This window comes from Sinohyriopsis cumingii, unplaced genomic scaffold (assembly GCF_028554795.1).
Source record: "Sinohyriopsis cumingii isolate HCF-2022 unplaced genomic scaffold, ASM2855479v2 utg002698l, whole genome shotgun sequence".
Lineage (NCBI taxonomy): Eukaryota > Metazoa > Mollusca > Bivalvia > Unionida > Unionidae > Sinohyriopsis > Sinohyriopsis cumingii.
Genome location: NW_028316273.1, coordinates 257,102 through 275,000, shown reverse-complemented (window position 1 = coordinate 275,000; position 17,899 = coordinate 257,102). Strand labels below are relative to the sequence as shown.

Here is a 17,899-nt window from a genome sequence, read left to right as displayed (position 1 = left end):
GTCTAATATATCTGTCTTCTTAATGTTTATTACCATCATTGATCTAATATATCTGTCTTCTTAATGTTTATTACCATCATTGATCTAATATATCTGTCTTCTTAATGTTTATTACCATCATTGGTCTAATATATCTGTCTTCTTAATGTTTATTACCATCATTGGTCTAATATATCTGTCTTCTTAATGTTTATTACCATCATTGGTCTAATATATCTGTCTTCTTAATGTTTATTACCATCATTGATCTAATATATCTGTCTTCTTAATGTTTATTACCATCATTGATCTAATATATCTGTCTTCTTAATGTTTATTACCATCATTGGTCTAATATATCTGTCTTCTTAATGTTTATTACCATCATTGATCTAATATATCTGTCTTCTTAATGTTTATTACCATCATTGATCTAATATATCTGTCTTCTTAATGTTTATTACCATCATTGATCTAATATATCTGTCTTCTTAATGTTTATTACCATCATTGATCTAATATATCTGTCTTCTTAATGTTTATTACCATCATTGATCTAATATATCTGTCTTCTTAATGTTTATTACCATCATTGATCTAATATATCTGTCTTCTTAATGTTTATTACCATCATTGGTCTAATATATCTGTCTTCTTAATGTTTATTACCATCATTGGTCTAATATATCTGTCTTCTTAATGTTTATTACCATCATTGATCTAATATATCTGTCTTCTTAATGTTTATTACCATCATTGGTCTAATATATCTGTCTTCTTAATGTTTATTACCATCATTGATCTAATATATCTGTCTTCTTAATGTTTATTACCATCATTGATCTAATATATCTGTCTTCTTAATGTTTATTACCATCATTGATCTAATATATCTGTCTTCTTAATGTTTATTACCATCATTGATCTAATATATCTGTCTTCTTAATGTTTATTACCATCATTGGTCTAATATATCTGTCTTCTTAATGTTTATTACCATCATTGATCTAATATATCTGTCTTCTTAATGTTTATTACCATCATTGATCTAATATATCTGTCTTCTTAATGTTTATTACCATCATTGATCTAATATATCTGTCTTCTTAATGTTTATTACCATCATTGATCTAATATATCTGTCTTCTTAATGTTTATTACCATCATTGATCTAATATATCTGTCTTCTTAATGTTTATTACCATCATTGATCTAATATATCTGTCTTCTTAATGTTTATTACCATCATTGATCTAATATATCTGTCTTCTTAATGTTTATTACCATCATTGATCTAATATATCTGTCTTCTTAATGTTTATTACCATCATTGATCTAATATATCTGTCTTCTTAATGTTTATTACCATCATTGATCTAATATATCTGTCTTCTTAATGTTTATTACCATCATTGGTCTAATATATCTGTCTTCTTAATGTTTATTACCATCATTGGTCTAATATATCTGTCTTCTTAATGTTTATTACCATCATTGATCTAATATATCTGTCTTCTTAATGTTTATTACCATCATTGGTCTAATATATCTGTCTTCTTAATGTTTATTACCATCATTGATCTAATATATCTGTCTTCTTAATGTTTATTACCATCATTGATCTAATATATCTGTCTTCTTAATGTTTATTACCATCATTGATCTAATATATCTGTCTTCTTAATGTTTATTACCATCATTGATCTAATATATCTGTCTTCTTAATGTTTATTACCATCATTGGTCTAATATATCTGTCTTCTTAATGTTTATTACCATCATTGGTCTAATATATCTGTCTTCTTAATGTTTATTACCATCATTGATCTAATATATCTGTCTTCTTAATGTTTATTACCATCATTGATCTAATATATCTGTCTTCTTAATGTTTATTACCATCATTGATCTAATATATCTGTCTTCTTAATGTTTATTACCATCATTGATCTAATATATCTGTCTTCTTAATGTTTATTACCATCATTGATCTAATATATCTGTCTTCTTAATGTTTATTACCATCATTGATCTAATATATCTGTCTTCTTAATGTTTATTACCATCATTGATCTAATATATCTGTCTTCTTAATGTTTATTACCATCATTGATCTAATATATCTGTCTTCTTAATGTTTATTACCATCATTGGTCTAATATATCTGTCTTCTTAATGTTTATTACCATCATTGGTCTAATATATCTGTCTTCTTAATGTTTATTACCATCATTGGTCTAATATATCTGTCTTCTTAATGTTTATTACCATCATTGGTCTAATATATCTGTCTTCTTAATGTTTATTACCATCATTGGTCTAATATATCTGTCTTCTTAATGTTTATTACCATCATTGGTCTAATATATCTGTCTTCTTAATGTTTATTACCATCATTGGTCTAATATATCTATCTTCTGCTATCTCGGACATATTAACATGTATATCAATTCATTTTCAAATTCGCAAAAATCATCAACATTTTATAAGATACCTATCAATGCAACGACTGTATTACTTACGTTGGAATTAAATTGTAATACATAAATTGCCGTTTGATGGCCTTTGTAGGTTGTTTATCGAATGATATGAAATCGACCGTGTAGCATAGCTTTCCACGTTAAGACGAGGGTGTTTCTTCCGAATCAGGTAAAATGATGTTTGAAGTTTCCTTACGCCGAGTTATTTCCGGCTTAACTCATTAATACTGGCATGCAATTGTATGTCGATGAGAAAAATTTATTACCAGTTGCACATTAGAGGTTTGGCTGCAGAAAAATGTTCGTCGTTTGTTTTCGGTTAAGGAATGCAATTGATGATGCTAACTGCCATCTGATCTTGCCAGTTGAACGAGTACTATTGAATCAAGCTTTTAGAGCTAGTACCAGTTGCAGTAGTGCCGAATGAAGCTTTTTGACCTAGTATCAGTTGCAGTAGTTCCGAATCAAGCTTTTAGAGCTAGTACCAGTTGCAGTAGTGCCAAATCAAGCTTTTAGAGCTAGTACCAGTTGCAGTAGTGCTGAATCAAGCTTTTTGAGCTAGTATCAGTTGGAGGAGTGCCGAATCAAGCTTTCAGAGCTAGTACCACTTGCAGGAGTGCCGAATCAAGCTTTTTGAGTAGTATCAGTTGCAGTAGTGCCGAATCAAGCTTTTAGAGCTAGTACCAGTTGCAGTAGTGCCGAATCGAGCTTTTTGAGCTAGTATCAGTTGCAGTAGTGCTGAATCAAGCTTTTTGAGCAAATACCAGTTGCAGTAGTGCTGAATCAAGCTTTTAGAGCTAGTACCAGTTGCAGTAGTGCCGAATCAAGCATTTTGAGCTAGTACCAGTTGGAGGAGTGCCGAATCAAGCATTTTGAGCTAGTACCAGTTGGAGGAGTGCCGAATCGAGCTTTTTGCGCTAGTACCAGTTGGAGGAGTGCCGAATCAACTTTGTTTTTTCACAGCAATTTCCAGCTGAAATAGTAGCGAATAATTTTATTTTAAAAAAGGATTTTTTTTACATGTTGTTCTTTCAGACAAAAGAACAGGCAAAGGTTTGGATCCTCTCACAAAACATGGATCTGATTAACCACATTCAAAAACGAGTCCAGTCTTTCGATGATAAAAGTGCTTTGTCCAAATCTGTGTCGTCTAAGTCATTGGATATGGCGTTGCTGACAACTTTGTTTTGCATTTTGTTGCCTTCCTTAGTAATTCTTTCAAGGTCCGATTCCTTATGCAGTCTTTATTTCTGACCATAGGCTCTGCTTTATTTTAGTATCTAACGGAGCTGATTTGCATTGCTGTAACAATCTGAAACAGCCAGGTTTACTTCAATCGAATGATATAATGCGATCTACTTTGATCCGGTGTGATCTATTTTGCATTAGTTAAGTTTCAGACTCGTCAGAAATCTGTCTTCCAAACTACTGTCTGAGGTAACCCAATTTTCGTCTAAGATCTTTCCCCAGTTCATGCTTGCTAAGGTGAACTTGTAATTTGTTTTACCTTTCGCTGTTGACCTTTGCTGAGTATTTCAACGCTTTTCATTCAATGAAATTTAATTTTAAGTTACCTCTTAAGTCGACAACTCTTTTGATGGTACATCCACCTGTGAAAAATTACCCAATTTATATTGTGGAAATTGTCGTAGTTTAATTACATGTGAAGGCAATAAACATTTTACTTTTGTCCGCTTGTTAAAACCTTTTATTTGTTCAGTGCATATTGTTTTATTTTAGTTACGCTTTAAGTCGAAACAATTGTATCCACGTTGAAGGGTCTTTGAAATGCCTTGCATGTGCATTGTACCTTTTGTGTTCTAGCCTTTCTTCCCGAATCAGCTTTTATTTATTTGCTCATTTTGTACTTCTCGTCCACCCGTCTAGTCGTTTTTTGTTGTTTTTTTAAAATTCGTTTTGTAGTCATCATTCATTGCACTTTCTTCACCCAATCTGATTTTTATTTTTACATGTATATTTAAAATCTTTACCATCAAGAACTCTATTGAAATCAACTCTGCTTAGGACTAATTAACAAATTTCAATATTTACCAAAATAGTAACTTAAACGGATTATCTGTACAACAAGCAATTAAATATCTGAAAGTGAAGTCTAGTGCCTCAAAACGACAGAACGTAACGTTTAGCATTTTTAGTGACTTTTAGTAACTTTTAACCTTAGTGATTTTTTTTAGTAACTTTTAACTTAATGACTTTTACTAATTTCAGTGAAAAGTTGTTAGAGACTGCCTAGATACTAAAATTGTCATACACAAACAATGCCATTATTATATCCACTAACAAATTGATAAGTTTCATCTTTTCCAACACGTTACGAGCAAATATATCAAAGTAATAAATGAATATATGAACTAATCGAATTGGTTTTTCCAGTAATTATTTCAGATTCTCCTATAAACTTTACGATCGTACATGGTTGAAATATTCCTAGAGACTATTTGATCTTACAGGACTCAGCTATCCCTAAAGAGTATAGATTATTTGATAGCAAATTGGTCAATTATCCCTATAAAATATTTGATCTTAAATGACTCAGATATATCTATAGACTATTTGATAGCAAATTAGTCAGATGTCCCTATAAACTATTTGATCTTACATGACTCAGATATCCCTTAAACTATTTGATCGTAAATGGATGAAATATCCCAAGAGACTATTTGATCTTACAGGACTCAGATATCCCTATCAACTATTGATCGTACATGGATGAAACATCTCTAGAGACTATTTGATCTTACTGGACTCAGATATCCTTATAGACTATTTGACAGCAAATGGATCAGATATCCTCATAGACTATTTGATAGCAAATGGGTCAGATATCACTATAAACTATTTGATCGTACATGGTTTGCAACCTCCAAAAAATCTTCCATAAACATCTTAAACGTCTAAGCCTAGATGACAAAGTGTGCAAAGGACATCTGTTCTCATATTTATTATAGTGACATTTTCTTTCCGTCGACTTTGTGAAAATCTCTGCAACGTTTGATATATCGCATCTTGTAGGTCACGTGTTACAATTTGTGTTTTTTGTGTTTCAGAATGCTATAAAGTATGTATTGAACTTAAGTATGAATTCAATTCTGAAGTATGAATTTAGCTCTGAAGTATGAATTTAATTCTAAGTAAGAATTTATTCTGAGGTAAGAATTCAACTCTGAAGGATGAATTTAGCTGACTTGAAGTATGAATTTCACTCTATTCAAAGAACTAGTTATAAGAGAAGGCAGTAGTAATTACTGTGATAAGCAAAACAATATGTAGTAAACAACCAATCACTGGCACTGGGTTCGAACCCCGGCCGAGTCATACCAAAGACATACAAATGGTACTAATAGCTGCCTTGCTAGGCGCTCAGTTTTAAGAGGTTAGTGTTAGGTCTGGTTGGCCTGGTGTCAGGATAATGTGACTGCGTGGGACATCATGCTACATATCTGCGGCATGACGCCCAAGTACTAGACATCACTATAAACTGCCACACTGCAGACATCGTAGGAATATGACTGAATATTTTTAAAGCAACGTTAAAAATCTAAATCACACACACACACACACACACACACAGCATATACAGCAACAAAAAACGTATTTAATAAATTGTATTTCACAACAGATATTTTCATTAAGTCGTTATGGTTTGAAGGCTTTGTTCATTAATTCTTTGCTTACTAACATATATTTTATATACTCGAAAGATGGAGCAGATGTTGTTTTGACTTAAGGGAGGGAAGGTTTTGGCACACTGGTATGTTAGTTTGCAAATATCATTTGTTGTTCATGTATGCATTGGGTCCATGTCATCCGAGTGGTCTAAGGCACTCGCCTTTACAGATCACTGACATCACATCTGGGTTTGAGTCTCGGCTCGACCAAAGTGGTTGGGTGGGAAAGATTGCCAGTAAATTCCAGTGAGTTAATGGTTCTTTCCAAGCCGCCATGTATAGCCAATCGTGTGCTGCAAATGGCGTTAAACCCACAAAACCAAACCAAAGAAATCATGTATGTATCACAGAATGTTAGAGACTTTGGCATACCGGGAATTCGTTTTTAAATGCGCGAAGAATAAATTAAATAAAATGAAGCAGACTATGCGAAATTCCAGTACGTGTACATTTTTAAATATTTAAAAAGTATTTTTTGCCAAAGTGCCCATAGCATTTACTACCTCTATAAGACTTACTGTTTCTATTGTTCTGAATTTCGTTGCGTGCTATATAGTACAGAGAATAAAAGATACGCAACGACCAAGGATAAATCGATACAGCAAAATAAGAATGATTGTCACAACTGCTGCACCGGTTATCAGTGAAAGTGAAAATAAGGGAAGCTGCATTTCAGAGTAATGATCTGGGATTTAAAATAAAGCTTTCAACTGGTTGACTGACTCTCCTAATAAATTATTTTCATTGTAATTTTTTGTAAATCAAACTGACGCTCGAAATGAAAAAAGAACAATTATCAAATATTGATTACGTTGGTACACTAACAGAGATTCTAATGCATTTATGTTGCACGGTGAAGGATGTAACAGGCAATGCAACTGAAAAATATGACAAGTTGAATATCGTGAAGTTTCAAGACAGTGTTGTGGGTATGAAAAGATTATTAACACAGTTGTGTCATTCTCTCTGGTTGTGACAATGCAGAGGCCTGGTCAATCATATATCTTATTGCTTTCACAGTTAGGCTTAGTCTCACGTTTTGTACGAATATAGCAAGCAGGCACGAAAGCCAGGCCTTAAGCTGGCTTTACAAACAACAATTCATTAGCTTGAATATACGGACATATACTGAATAAGGTGTAAGTTCCAAATTAAATTCGTATGTACCAAAGTTCCCTAAACAAATACATGAAAACCAGCTACTATGATCTAGGTATTTCCCTTGATAAACTGTGATTATGTTTGCAACAAAATTCAAATAGCCAATGTTAAAGACAACCCAAAAGAATTATTTATTACACTTGCGCAAAATCAAACAGACCGAATGGTTCTCATTTTTAAACACTGACCTAATGCAAAACTCTTGCATGTGGCCCCGTGGCCTGGAAACTAAATTGAAACACCCATCCACCAACAAAAAAAAAACAAACCTACATTGAATGCGAATCAAATGTAACAATTTTAAGTTCAGATACCTTGAAATGATGCCAGATTCATAATAAACCTATGTATGAGATGGCATTAAGTAGTGTGCTAACAGATGCCAGAATCATAATTCATATATGCATGAGATGACATTAAGCAGTGTGCTGACAGATGCCAGATTCATAGTATGAGATGGTATTAAGCAGTGTGCTAACAGATGCCAGATTCATAATACACCCATGTATGAGATGGCATTAAGTACTACTCTAACAGATGCCAGATTCATAATAGACCCATGTATTAGATGGCATTAAGTAGTGTGCTAACATATGTCAGATTCATAATACATATATGTATGAGATGGCATTAAGTAGTGTGTTAAGAGTAAGGTGTTTGAACATTATTTCAATGTTTTTGCATAGACAGTTCCAAGATTAAGGGGCCATGAGTACGTTTTGTCGGTCTTACCAAATTTACCTGTTCTGACATAGACTTCAGGTTTTTTTTTATTTATTTCGAGTCGGCATTGGGTAGAAGGTCGAACCTACATCTACATAATACATGATACGTGGAATTTGCCGCGCATTTCCATATAACAAGCTTTATAATTTCACGTCATGTTCCTGTTTACTCGCATCAATAGCTTTGGTCAAAACAACGGACATTAAGAGTACTTTCATAGATTTATTTCTAATCGATTTTAACTTTATTTATTTATTGGATAGCTAAAATTCTTTTCGGAAACACGCAGTGTGATTATGTCTCGTTACGACTATATTGTCACAAGCTAACAGAAAAATAGCATAACCAAAACGTTTGGCAAAACTTAACTTTGAAACAATTTATTTATCAAAGTTTTTATTTCTACTTGACAGTCCAACCAAATGCTTCCTTTTCCCTCGAATAATATCGAGGTACAACTTTCAACAGGACGCAAGAAATGTGAATGACTACAGAATCGGAATGAAAATGATTGCTCCGTTCTCGCTTTATATACACTGTCTATTTCGCCCAACCAATGGGAAGTTGCAGAAATATTCTAGACACGTCTAAACCCCATCGGCCACAGAGAAAGTAAGCCATCTAAGTCTCATTATTAGGATTATTATTGATAATTGACAACACATACGGAGCTTCTATTTATAGATACTATGTAATAGGCCTACTAAACTCTGAAGATGATCAGGTCACGTATGCAAAGTTTAATTAAAGATATTGTAAAGAATTTACGGCCATGAACATAAATTATGAACATTAGACAAAATCATGTACCAGGAGTTACTAAAATATAGATATACATAACACTCTGTGGATTCTTACATATCCATTATCATGCCACGTTTTCATTATCCAGGGCCATTACCAACTATACTTCAGTTGGAAAATAGTTTCGTTTATTTCGATCAGACCTCTCGCGTGGCTTAGTGAAACTTCGCTAAATGAGAGCCCGGTAAATTCTTTACAAACGGCTGCAACGCTCAAAATGAACGTTACCCAAAATCTGGTACGTAGGTATGCAGATATACAGACAAACAGAAAAGTACTGGATGGATCGATAGATAAACAGATAAAAGATAGATATATGTATGCGATACACTTACCCTGGGGCATAATTACAGACGTAAAAGTGGAAAGTTGAACAATATGCGTAACCACATCCTATCTTATGCGACTTTGCCCACACCACCTGAAACCAATATAAAAAATGTATTGTTGTTGTTTGTTTCGTATTTAGTTTCATTTTACACTTTTGTGTTCATATAACGCTCACCACACTGCTAAATTTGCAGACAACCTAGAGGAAAAATGCGATGATGGATTTACTCTGATTAACTTCTGTAACACAAAAACGATTGATATGGTAAGTTCATGTTACACACAGCAGCAACACAATAACGATTGAATGGTAAGTTCGTGTTACATAGGATAGCGACACAATAGCGACTGATATGGTAAGTTTGTCTGAGTACCGACATTAAAACGAATGATGTGGACAGTTTTTTGTTAGATGAAGTAACGAAACCAATGCGATTGACACGTGAAGTTTTTGTTACACAGAGTACCAACAAACGAAGATTGATACGGCAGTCTGAGTTAGAGAAGAGCATATAAAACGACTGATATGGATAGGTTTCTTCAGACTAGCGACACAAACACGATTGATATGGACAGTTTGAGTTAGAGTAGGGTACGAAAACGACTGATGTGGACAGATTTGTCGTTTGAAAGCCCTTTAAATGCTGCAAAATGATCGTAATGCAGCGAAAGCCGTCCATGCAGAGTGTGTAATCAATTCGTTTAGCTTTATCCCCCCATGAACCATGTACATAACGATATTCAATTCTTGAGGTTACAAAATGGTTTTTAAAAAATAGTAATAAATCTCATGAACTGGATTGCAGAACTGTATTTTAAGCCATTGTTTAGAAACGTTGAAAAATACACAAAAGAAGGGCACGTGAATTCATAAGCAGTTCCTTTCTTATGTTTTGAACAAATAACATTTATAATTCTCCCGTCGCATGATGCAATTTTCACCTGACCTGACATGACTTTGGTTTCGTAAACAACATGTTTATTCCAATCTGAGTCCAGAACATTGGAAATTCCCCATGCAATGCCATGTATACCTGTCATTTACCACATGTTATTTTATACTAGAAACAGACCCTCTAGTTATAACTAAGATTTGATCTTGTAAACATTTGGAACCTTCCAGAATTAATTTTTGTTTTTTACAAAATGCTAATTGTGACCCGAGGACACGTAGAGGACTATATATGGACTGGAATTTATTTATTCAAATTATTTAATTCAATACATTCTTCTCTTGAAATACAAAGTGCTAAAAATAACACTCTTGTCATGGAGACTTGGATTGTATGGTGACATTCGAAAAAGAATATATTTCTGGATTAAATTATTATGCTTCAACAAAAGACTTGTCACTTCACTACAACACATGCCACCACAGGCATATCAACGCTTCCAGCATTGGATTTGTTTTAAATACCCCTAACGTTTATTCAGAACTTTGATCTTTAGTACGTGTGTTAGGAATTTCAGGAATATTTTGGGATTGAATTCAAAATAAGTTCTTTTTACATTTTGCACTTTTTATTCTAGGGAGATGAACTTAATTATTGAATTGTGCAAATAGTGTTGGGTTTCGCTCTATTCTTTTTCAATATTTAAAACCACAGAATCATAACAAAATAAAAACAAATTTGACTTTCTCAGAAGCATACTATAGGATGGCGACCTGCTGCTGTAGCGCTGTTGGTACAGTCTCGGAGTCCTAATCTGGAGGAATCGGGGAGATAATTGTATGTATTATACACCTATCAAGTTTGTTTTTACTCAAGGCAGAAACAGACTTTTACCATCATTTCCTAGAAGAAAATTATATTCTTTTTTTCTACCTCCGTATCACAGTCTGAAAACGAGGCTGAAACTACTTTGTCCTCGATATTTCCTGGTTGCAAATGAACAGGCGTGAACAACTATGCCATAGGCTCAATTGGCATGCTCAAGGATCGAGTTGCATTATCTGTAACAAATCCGTATCATCACGTTACAACATTTTGTTCAATCGCCTTGTAAATAACTGTCAAAAAAACGCTGCCCTTCCCAGGCCAAGTTGTCATTGGAGCCTCGCACCAACTGCACTGCCTCGGAAACGGGAGATCGTGAGTTCGATCCCCGGCAGAGTCATATCAAAGACTTACAAAAAAATGGTACTAACAGATGCCTCGCTTTAAGTTCATCATGAAGAGGTTAGTGTTAGGACTGGTCGGCCTTGTGTCAGGATAATGTGACTGGGTGGGACATCATACTACATGTCTGCGGCATGATGCCCCAGTGCTAAACATCACTATAAACTGTCACACTGCAGACATCGTATCGATATGACTGAAAAAGTGTTAAAACTACGTTAGACTCTCTCTTTCTCTCTCTCCCTCTCTCTCTCTCTCTCTCTCTCTCTCTCTCTCTCTCTCTCTCTCTTTGACCGCTCCGGTGGCCTAGTGGTTAAAGCGTCCAACTCGGATGCGAGAAGTCGTGGGTTCAATCCTTGGCCGAGTTATACCGAAGACTTACAAAAATGGTACTAACTACATGTTTGCGGCATGATGCACCAGTGCTAGACATCACTTTAAACTGCCACATTGCAGACACGTAGCGATATGACTGAAAAATTGTTAAAGCTACGTAAAAAATCAAAATCTCTCTCTCCTTCTCTCTCTCTCTGTGTCTGTCTCTCAATCACAGTCACACCACTTTTAGCCTGGTCCCGGAGCGAATCTTCAGAGTTATTCAGCTGTTGAAATCTTCCGTAATACAAAATTTGATGACTGCACATAACTTGAAATCATATACATGGGTCTGCTGCCCCGTTGCGTTTAAAGCATTTGGGTTACTAACAGTGATCGTAGTAAAAATGAGTGTTTTTGACGCGATTCGTTCATAAGCTCTGATATTGCGATTCGGTTGATGATTTCGGATGAAATTCGCTTTAAAAGGTTGAACTGTTCAGCAATTTCCTCGTTCTCGTTCAAATATGGAAGTTTTATTAAATTATCTGAAAACGTTTAGACAAAATAAAAGTATCATTATCATAGTACTAAGAACGGCACATTATTCACCAGCCTCGTGTTTAATATCCTAGTGAACTCAAGGCACTAGCTGAGCATTTTTGACTTTGGGGGTTATTGAGCAAAAGGTCTCAGTGACCTTGACCTTTTGGTCAACGTATTCGGTTTTGAACTTACTGTGCAGAAGCCATTGTTGGCGTATTAGAACTACTAAGAACGTGGCTTTTAACCTTTATAACCCAGAATCAATAGATTTATTTATTACACAAGTGTGAGACATCCACAAGTTTTTCAAAGATGGCACACAATAGTTAAAGGCATCCTGAAAAACTTATTGAATAACCACAATAACTTTCATCTTGGACATTTTGACCACGAGGCCAACCGGTCTCTTCTTATATGCCAGATCTCTAAAAATTCATTAGATTAAATTGTCCAAAGCTTGCATTTGCCACTTTTCTTTGAGTCATAGTGACCTTAATCTTTGATCTATCGACACTTTAACATTATAACTTTTTATATTCCAGCGTTTAGGTCATCCGAAAACTTGATGAAGGCACGCGGTCAAGAACGCTGTAATAACCCATTGTTTTTCTTTTAATCACAGTGATGACCTTGACATTTTACCTTTTGACCCTGATATAGTTTGGCGTCTTTCTTACACGAAAGACAAGCAAATTACAAACTTTGGTAGCTGTAGATGGTCAAGAATATTGAGCCATTGTGCCGAAACGAAATGGGGAACAGGCTGAATATTGATGCATGATACTTCTCGGGGCGCTAAGTGACCAAGCAGTATAAAGCTCTCGCCTTTACAGATCACCGACATTTCACTTCTGTTCGCGTGGGTTCGAATCTCATCTCGGCCAACCGGGTTATGTGAGAAAGCTTGCCAGTAGTTTCCCCCGTGTCGATAGTTCTTCCCAGTATTTCCCTGGGCTCTTCCTACACAAAATATACTGGCTGCCATATGTAACCAATTATCCACAATCCAGTAACAACCATAATGCTTCTAATTAAAGGCGTATAAAAATCTGATTTGTGTTATTCTTCTTATTATTGTTATTATTATCCCAGTGCTAGACATCACTATAAACCGTCACTCTGCAGACATCGTAGCAGTAGGACTGAAAAATTATTAAAGCTACGTTAAAAATCCAAATCACACTGACACAATATTATTATTATCATTGTTGTTGTTGTTAGTTTATGTCCTCAAGAACATTTCTGAGCTCCACTGTACGTCGACCGCGCGAACAACTCTGCATTACTGACAACATTTCACACTTGTTCATTAGATTAGTGTTTCAATGTAATTGCATTAGATTGATTAAACAGTATGGACTCAAGCAAAGATTTAAAAAGCATCGATACAGAATAGCTGGGAGAAAAAAAAACTTTATTAGAGCGCGCACAAAACATAGACATAAGCCGATATGCATTACAATTAAAATACACATATTGATACATACGAGGATAGAATAAATTGATTTAATTTAACAGTTTCCACCACGCGATGAACACAAAAGGTTGCAGTTGTTCTAGTAATCAATAGTCGCAATATTATGCCTCTTTACATTAACTCAACCATCTGGGTTTATTGTTACACCTATTCCTGAGTGAACATCAACGGTTTATGTATCTGTCTCTTCTCAGGTAAAAGTTCTCTGGTTTACTCTGTAACTGATGGGAGTGGGGTAAACTGGTTCTTTAGCTTCCTCTCCACAAAAGAAAAGAATCTGTCTTCATCGATATTGTCGAATAATTTGTCACCCATTATTCAATTCTTATCCTAAAGTAAATAGAAGTGGAAAATCCCAATGGCTTTATAACGTATTACCTGTGTGTAATGTCCAATATTGGCGAAAACATTGCTGCTGGAGTTATAGACGAAATTATTCACTTCGTTGTACCACATCGTGACAACACTGTCCCATGACAATGGCGTTTGGCCTGTTGCCTTCCCCAGATTCTGTCCAGTCGAGTATCTCCCTGTTCAACATTTAAATAAAAAGAGGTCAAGTCTACGCTTAATAAATTTACGTTTCTGAACATAATTTATACTTTGTGTTCAACCTGCTTGAATGGTTCTCAGTTTATTTTTCCCATATATTAATCAGCTTATGTAAGCAACTCCTTAACTCACTGCTTCATGGAAAGGCGATCCATGTGTTTGCGTTGTTACAAAGCGTTATTTTATTACATGGTTTTTGGGGACTAGTTCCACATTCTGGACTGAAGTCCACGAAACACACACACACACACACACACACAGAGCTATGGTAGAAAATTTAAAATTCCTCAAGTTCAAGCTTGTTAACGATTACAAAAATTGTGACACGGTGCTATAGAATAACTCCGAATGCAACAAAGTCATAAGTCGAACAAATTATCAGTTTATTTGATAGTAAGACATTCCATCAACACAAATATTTTAAATGGTGACATGATTAAGTATTGTAGTGTATTGATCCAGTCAACCCACTGACCCAGTGACCAAACGAGGGCGTGTACTAAGCATTACTGAAGAACTGAGTTCCAAGATGAGTGAAAGAAATAAACAAGAAAAAACCATGGAATCTTAAAGACCAGGATTGCCGCAGGTATGCACATATTTTAAGCATATGAATGTTTCTAGTGATACGTTGAGGCCATTTTTCTAAACCTTACAATTCTGAGTGTTTATGAGTTTGCGGATACAATGTGCGTGTTTTACGTAAAGAAAGGAAACAAAGTTCAAGATTACGCGAAATTATGGGGGCTTCAGTATCCTTACAAATAATTTGAATGGGACACTTAATTACATTTTTGACCTTAAATTTTAAACAAAGTTTTGTACAGATGTTGAATGAAAGGTTAAAGGTTAAAGGTCATTCCTTCGACTTTCTGAATCTTCTCCAATATATATATATATATATATATATATATATATATATATATATATATATATATATATATATATATATATATATATATACCTGGTATAGTCCTTTGGTATCCACCGTCATGAGTAAAGTTACAGTTATTGGCCCATGCCTGTGCAACAGCTGCAACATAAATATCCCAGCTCTGGAAAATAATAATAATAATAATAATAATAATAATAATAATAATAATAAATAAATAAATAAATAAATAAATAAATAAATTAAAATAAAAAATATTATGATCTTCAACAACATCAGCATCACTGTCATCCTCAATATCGATATTATTATGACCAGCATCCTTATCGTCATCGCATATAATTAAGAACAGAGAATTCTCTACCGCCTGCTGATGTGTCCCGGTTTTTACCCAACCCCACCTCTGCGTTTTGATCTCAGGTCCTACAGAAACACGATTTTTCATGCAATCTGAAAACAAAGTATTCTATACTGTGCATAGGCATAAAAGCTTTGAGTTTAATGAATGCATTGATAAAGCAGCCAAAGCTACCCGACAATTACACGTTTCTAAATGGATGTTTAAATATACTGACATCAAATATTATATAAATCATCAATTTCTTCATACATGGTAAAATATGTAGAATGAAAATCGCACAACTTCAGAACAATCCACTGTTGGAGAGGGGCGTGCTTCGCACAATAAACGGCATTGTAATGTGCCCATCGCGTTTATAGGATACACATTTCCGACCTACGTATACCTCCTGGTGGGTGAGCCTCGACTAGAGTAAATACCCTGTCAGTGTCCGCTGACATTGGACCAAATTCGTGTCTCGTGTGTCGACTTCTATTCTGGGAGACGAAATTGTTATTTATTTATTTACTATGCGAACTCAATGAAGAACCTACATAATCATGCACCAGCTGAGAAAATCTTGAACTTTGTGAGAGAATACGATTTATATCCATGATTTTGACATTTGTTTTAATGATTTTACATGTTCTACACTTATCTTATATTCACACCGTATGAAATTTAATCATCTTTGCCTTATAGTAAGCATTACATAGCAAGTATTGGTCTACCGTGAAGTTAAAATCGACAACAACAACTACTAGGACTACTACAACCACTACTATTATTACCAATACATCTACTGCTATTACAGCTCTTACCATTTTGAGCATGTCCGTTGCCTCTGGAGTTACCCGTCCTCTGTATTCATTGTGCTTATTGACAATTACCGATTGGTCAGCACTACTTACACCTACAAAATAGTTTTATAGAAAATTTATAAACGAAACACTTTTTGACGCATTTCTTTTATTTACTATGTATTTTTTGTATTTAGGCTGTAAAATAGTATTCATGGTTCCTTATATTCACGTATCCATTATTGCCTAAGTTGGTCTCAATCTAGAATTCTTCTATTGCCAAAGGAAAGAGAATATCGATCGCTCCTTAAATACAATAATAATAATTGATAGAAGTAGGAATACAAAGTCTTAAAGTTCATCTTATTTTGAGACTAATAAAATATGCATATAATTGCAGAAATTATGGATTATGTGTAAGTAAATATTTAATGAGGTCTTTGTTTTTACTAGAAAAAAGGGATTCAAACATCAGTATATATGATACTTGCCAGAATTTGAAGCCAACGGGGATTTTGCCAAGCAGGCACTATGTCCGGGTATTACTTGATACTTGGCGTCACATGCCTGCCATATAATAATAATAATAATAATAATAATAAACATCGTCATCTTTTCATCATCATCATCATCATCATCATCGTCATCTGCGTCATAATCATAATCATCAAAACTAAAATGGAAACTCTTCAAGTTTCATGCTGTTAACATACACATGCAAGACATTATCGTACTATCTTCTGAAAGCATGGTACAACAACAACACAGCAACAACAATAAACATCAATATTAATAAAACGTATCGAGAAGTATTCAGTGTTTACTTGAAGCAGATAATGTGCTAGTTCACTTAACACTACTGAAGCGTACATATGTCTCTTAGACAAATAATAAATAGGAGAGAGAGAGAGAGAGAGAGAGAGAGAGAGAAACTTACTGCTTCAGCCCGGAATCCTAAAACATAACAAAATGAAAGAAGTCAGGAATTTAATCCACATATAAATAGTTGTCTCCTGTATACAATAATAGGGTGTTTCTGAGCAAGTTCGTCTGTAAACTCTTTTGTTTAAAAAAAAAAAAAAAAAACTCAACTGTTATTGAATGGCTGACATTTTGGCGTGGCGAAAAGAACTTTCCATATTAAATTCTTGTTAATATTCGTCGCCAATAATGTTTATGTTGAAATTTCTTTTCCACAACTCGTACAGAATGTTCTCCATGTGTAATCGATGATTTTTATTATTGCCATATGCAACCTTCGTTTTCGCGTGCGATTCTCGTTCTCTATCATTGTTATATTCAACCTTTGCTTATACATGTGATGTCTTGTTTTTAATCATTCTTATTTGTATCCCATGGAGAAAAAAATGTAGAAATAAGATATAAATAGGAATATCTTGTGAATTAAAAAAAAATAAGTACGTCTATTTTTTTTTTATATAGAATATGAATTAAAATAAATGCAAAAAGATATTGACAAAGTGCAGAACGACTCACCTCCGAAACTGAAGAGTTTGTCAAAGGAAATGCAATCATGAGCATGTGGGAATTTTGCATTTCACAAAACATATACAACACATGTTTTTACACAGAATTTTATTTAGTTTCAGTTACTATCAAGACATAAATTAGGTTGGCTTTAGCAAGTCATCCCAACAAACGAAGCTGAGGGTTAAGTTTGCGGAACT

General features: G+C 34.3%; 1 protein-coding gene across 3 annotated transcripts in view; it reads right to left on the bottom strand.

Moving 5' to 3' along the window:
• LOC149770111 (cysteine-rich venom protein latisemin-like) overlaps positions 1–17,899 on the bottom strand; it is a 67,371-nt gene that overhangs the window by 23,115 nt on the left and 26,357 nt on the right. For all 3 annotated transcript variants that reach the window (XM_089949370.1, XM_089949369.1, XM_089949368.1), the window contains 6 exons: positions 17,149–17,165; positions 16,703–16,778; positions 16,233–16,324; positions 15,144–15,234; positions 14,006–14,157; positions 9,175–9,260 (listed from right to left, as the gene is read on the bottom strand). In XM_089949370.1, the coding sequence (XP_089805496.1) occupies positions 9,175–9,260; positions 14,006–14,157; positions 15,144–15,234; positions 16,233–16,324; positions 16,703–16,778; positions 17,149–17,165 (514 nt within the window). The remainder of the gene's footprint in view (positions 1–9,174; positions 9,261–14,005; positions 14,158–15,143; positions 15,235–16,232; positions 16,325–16,702; positions 16,779–17,148; positions 17,166–17,899) is intronic.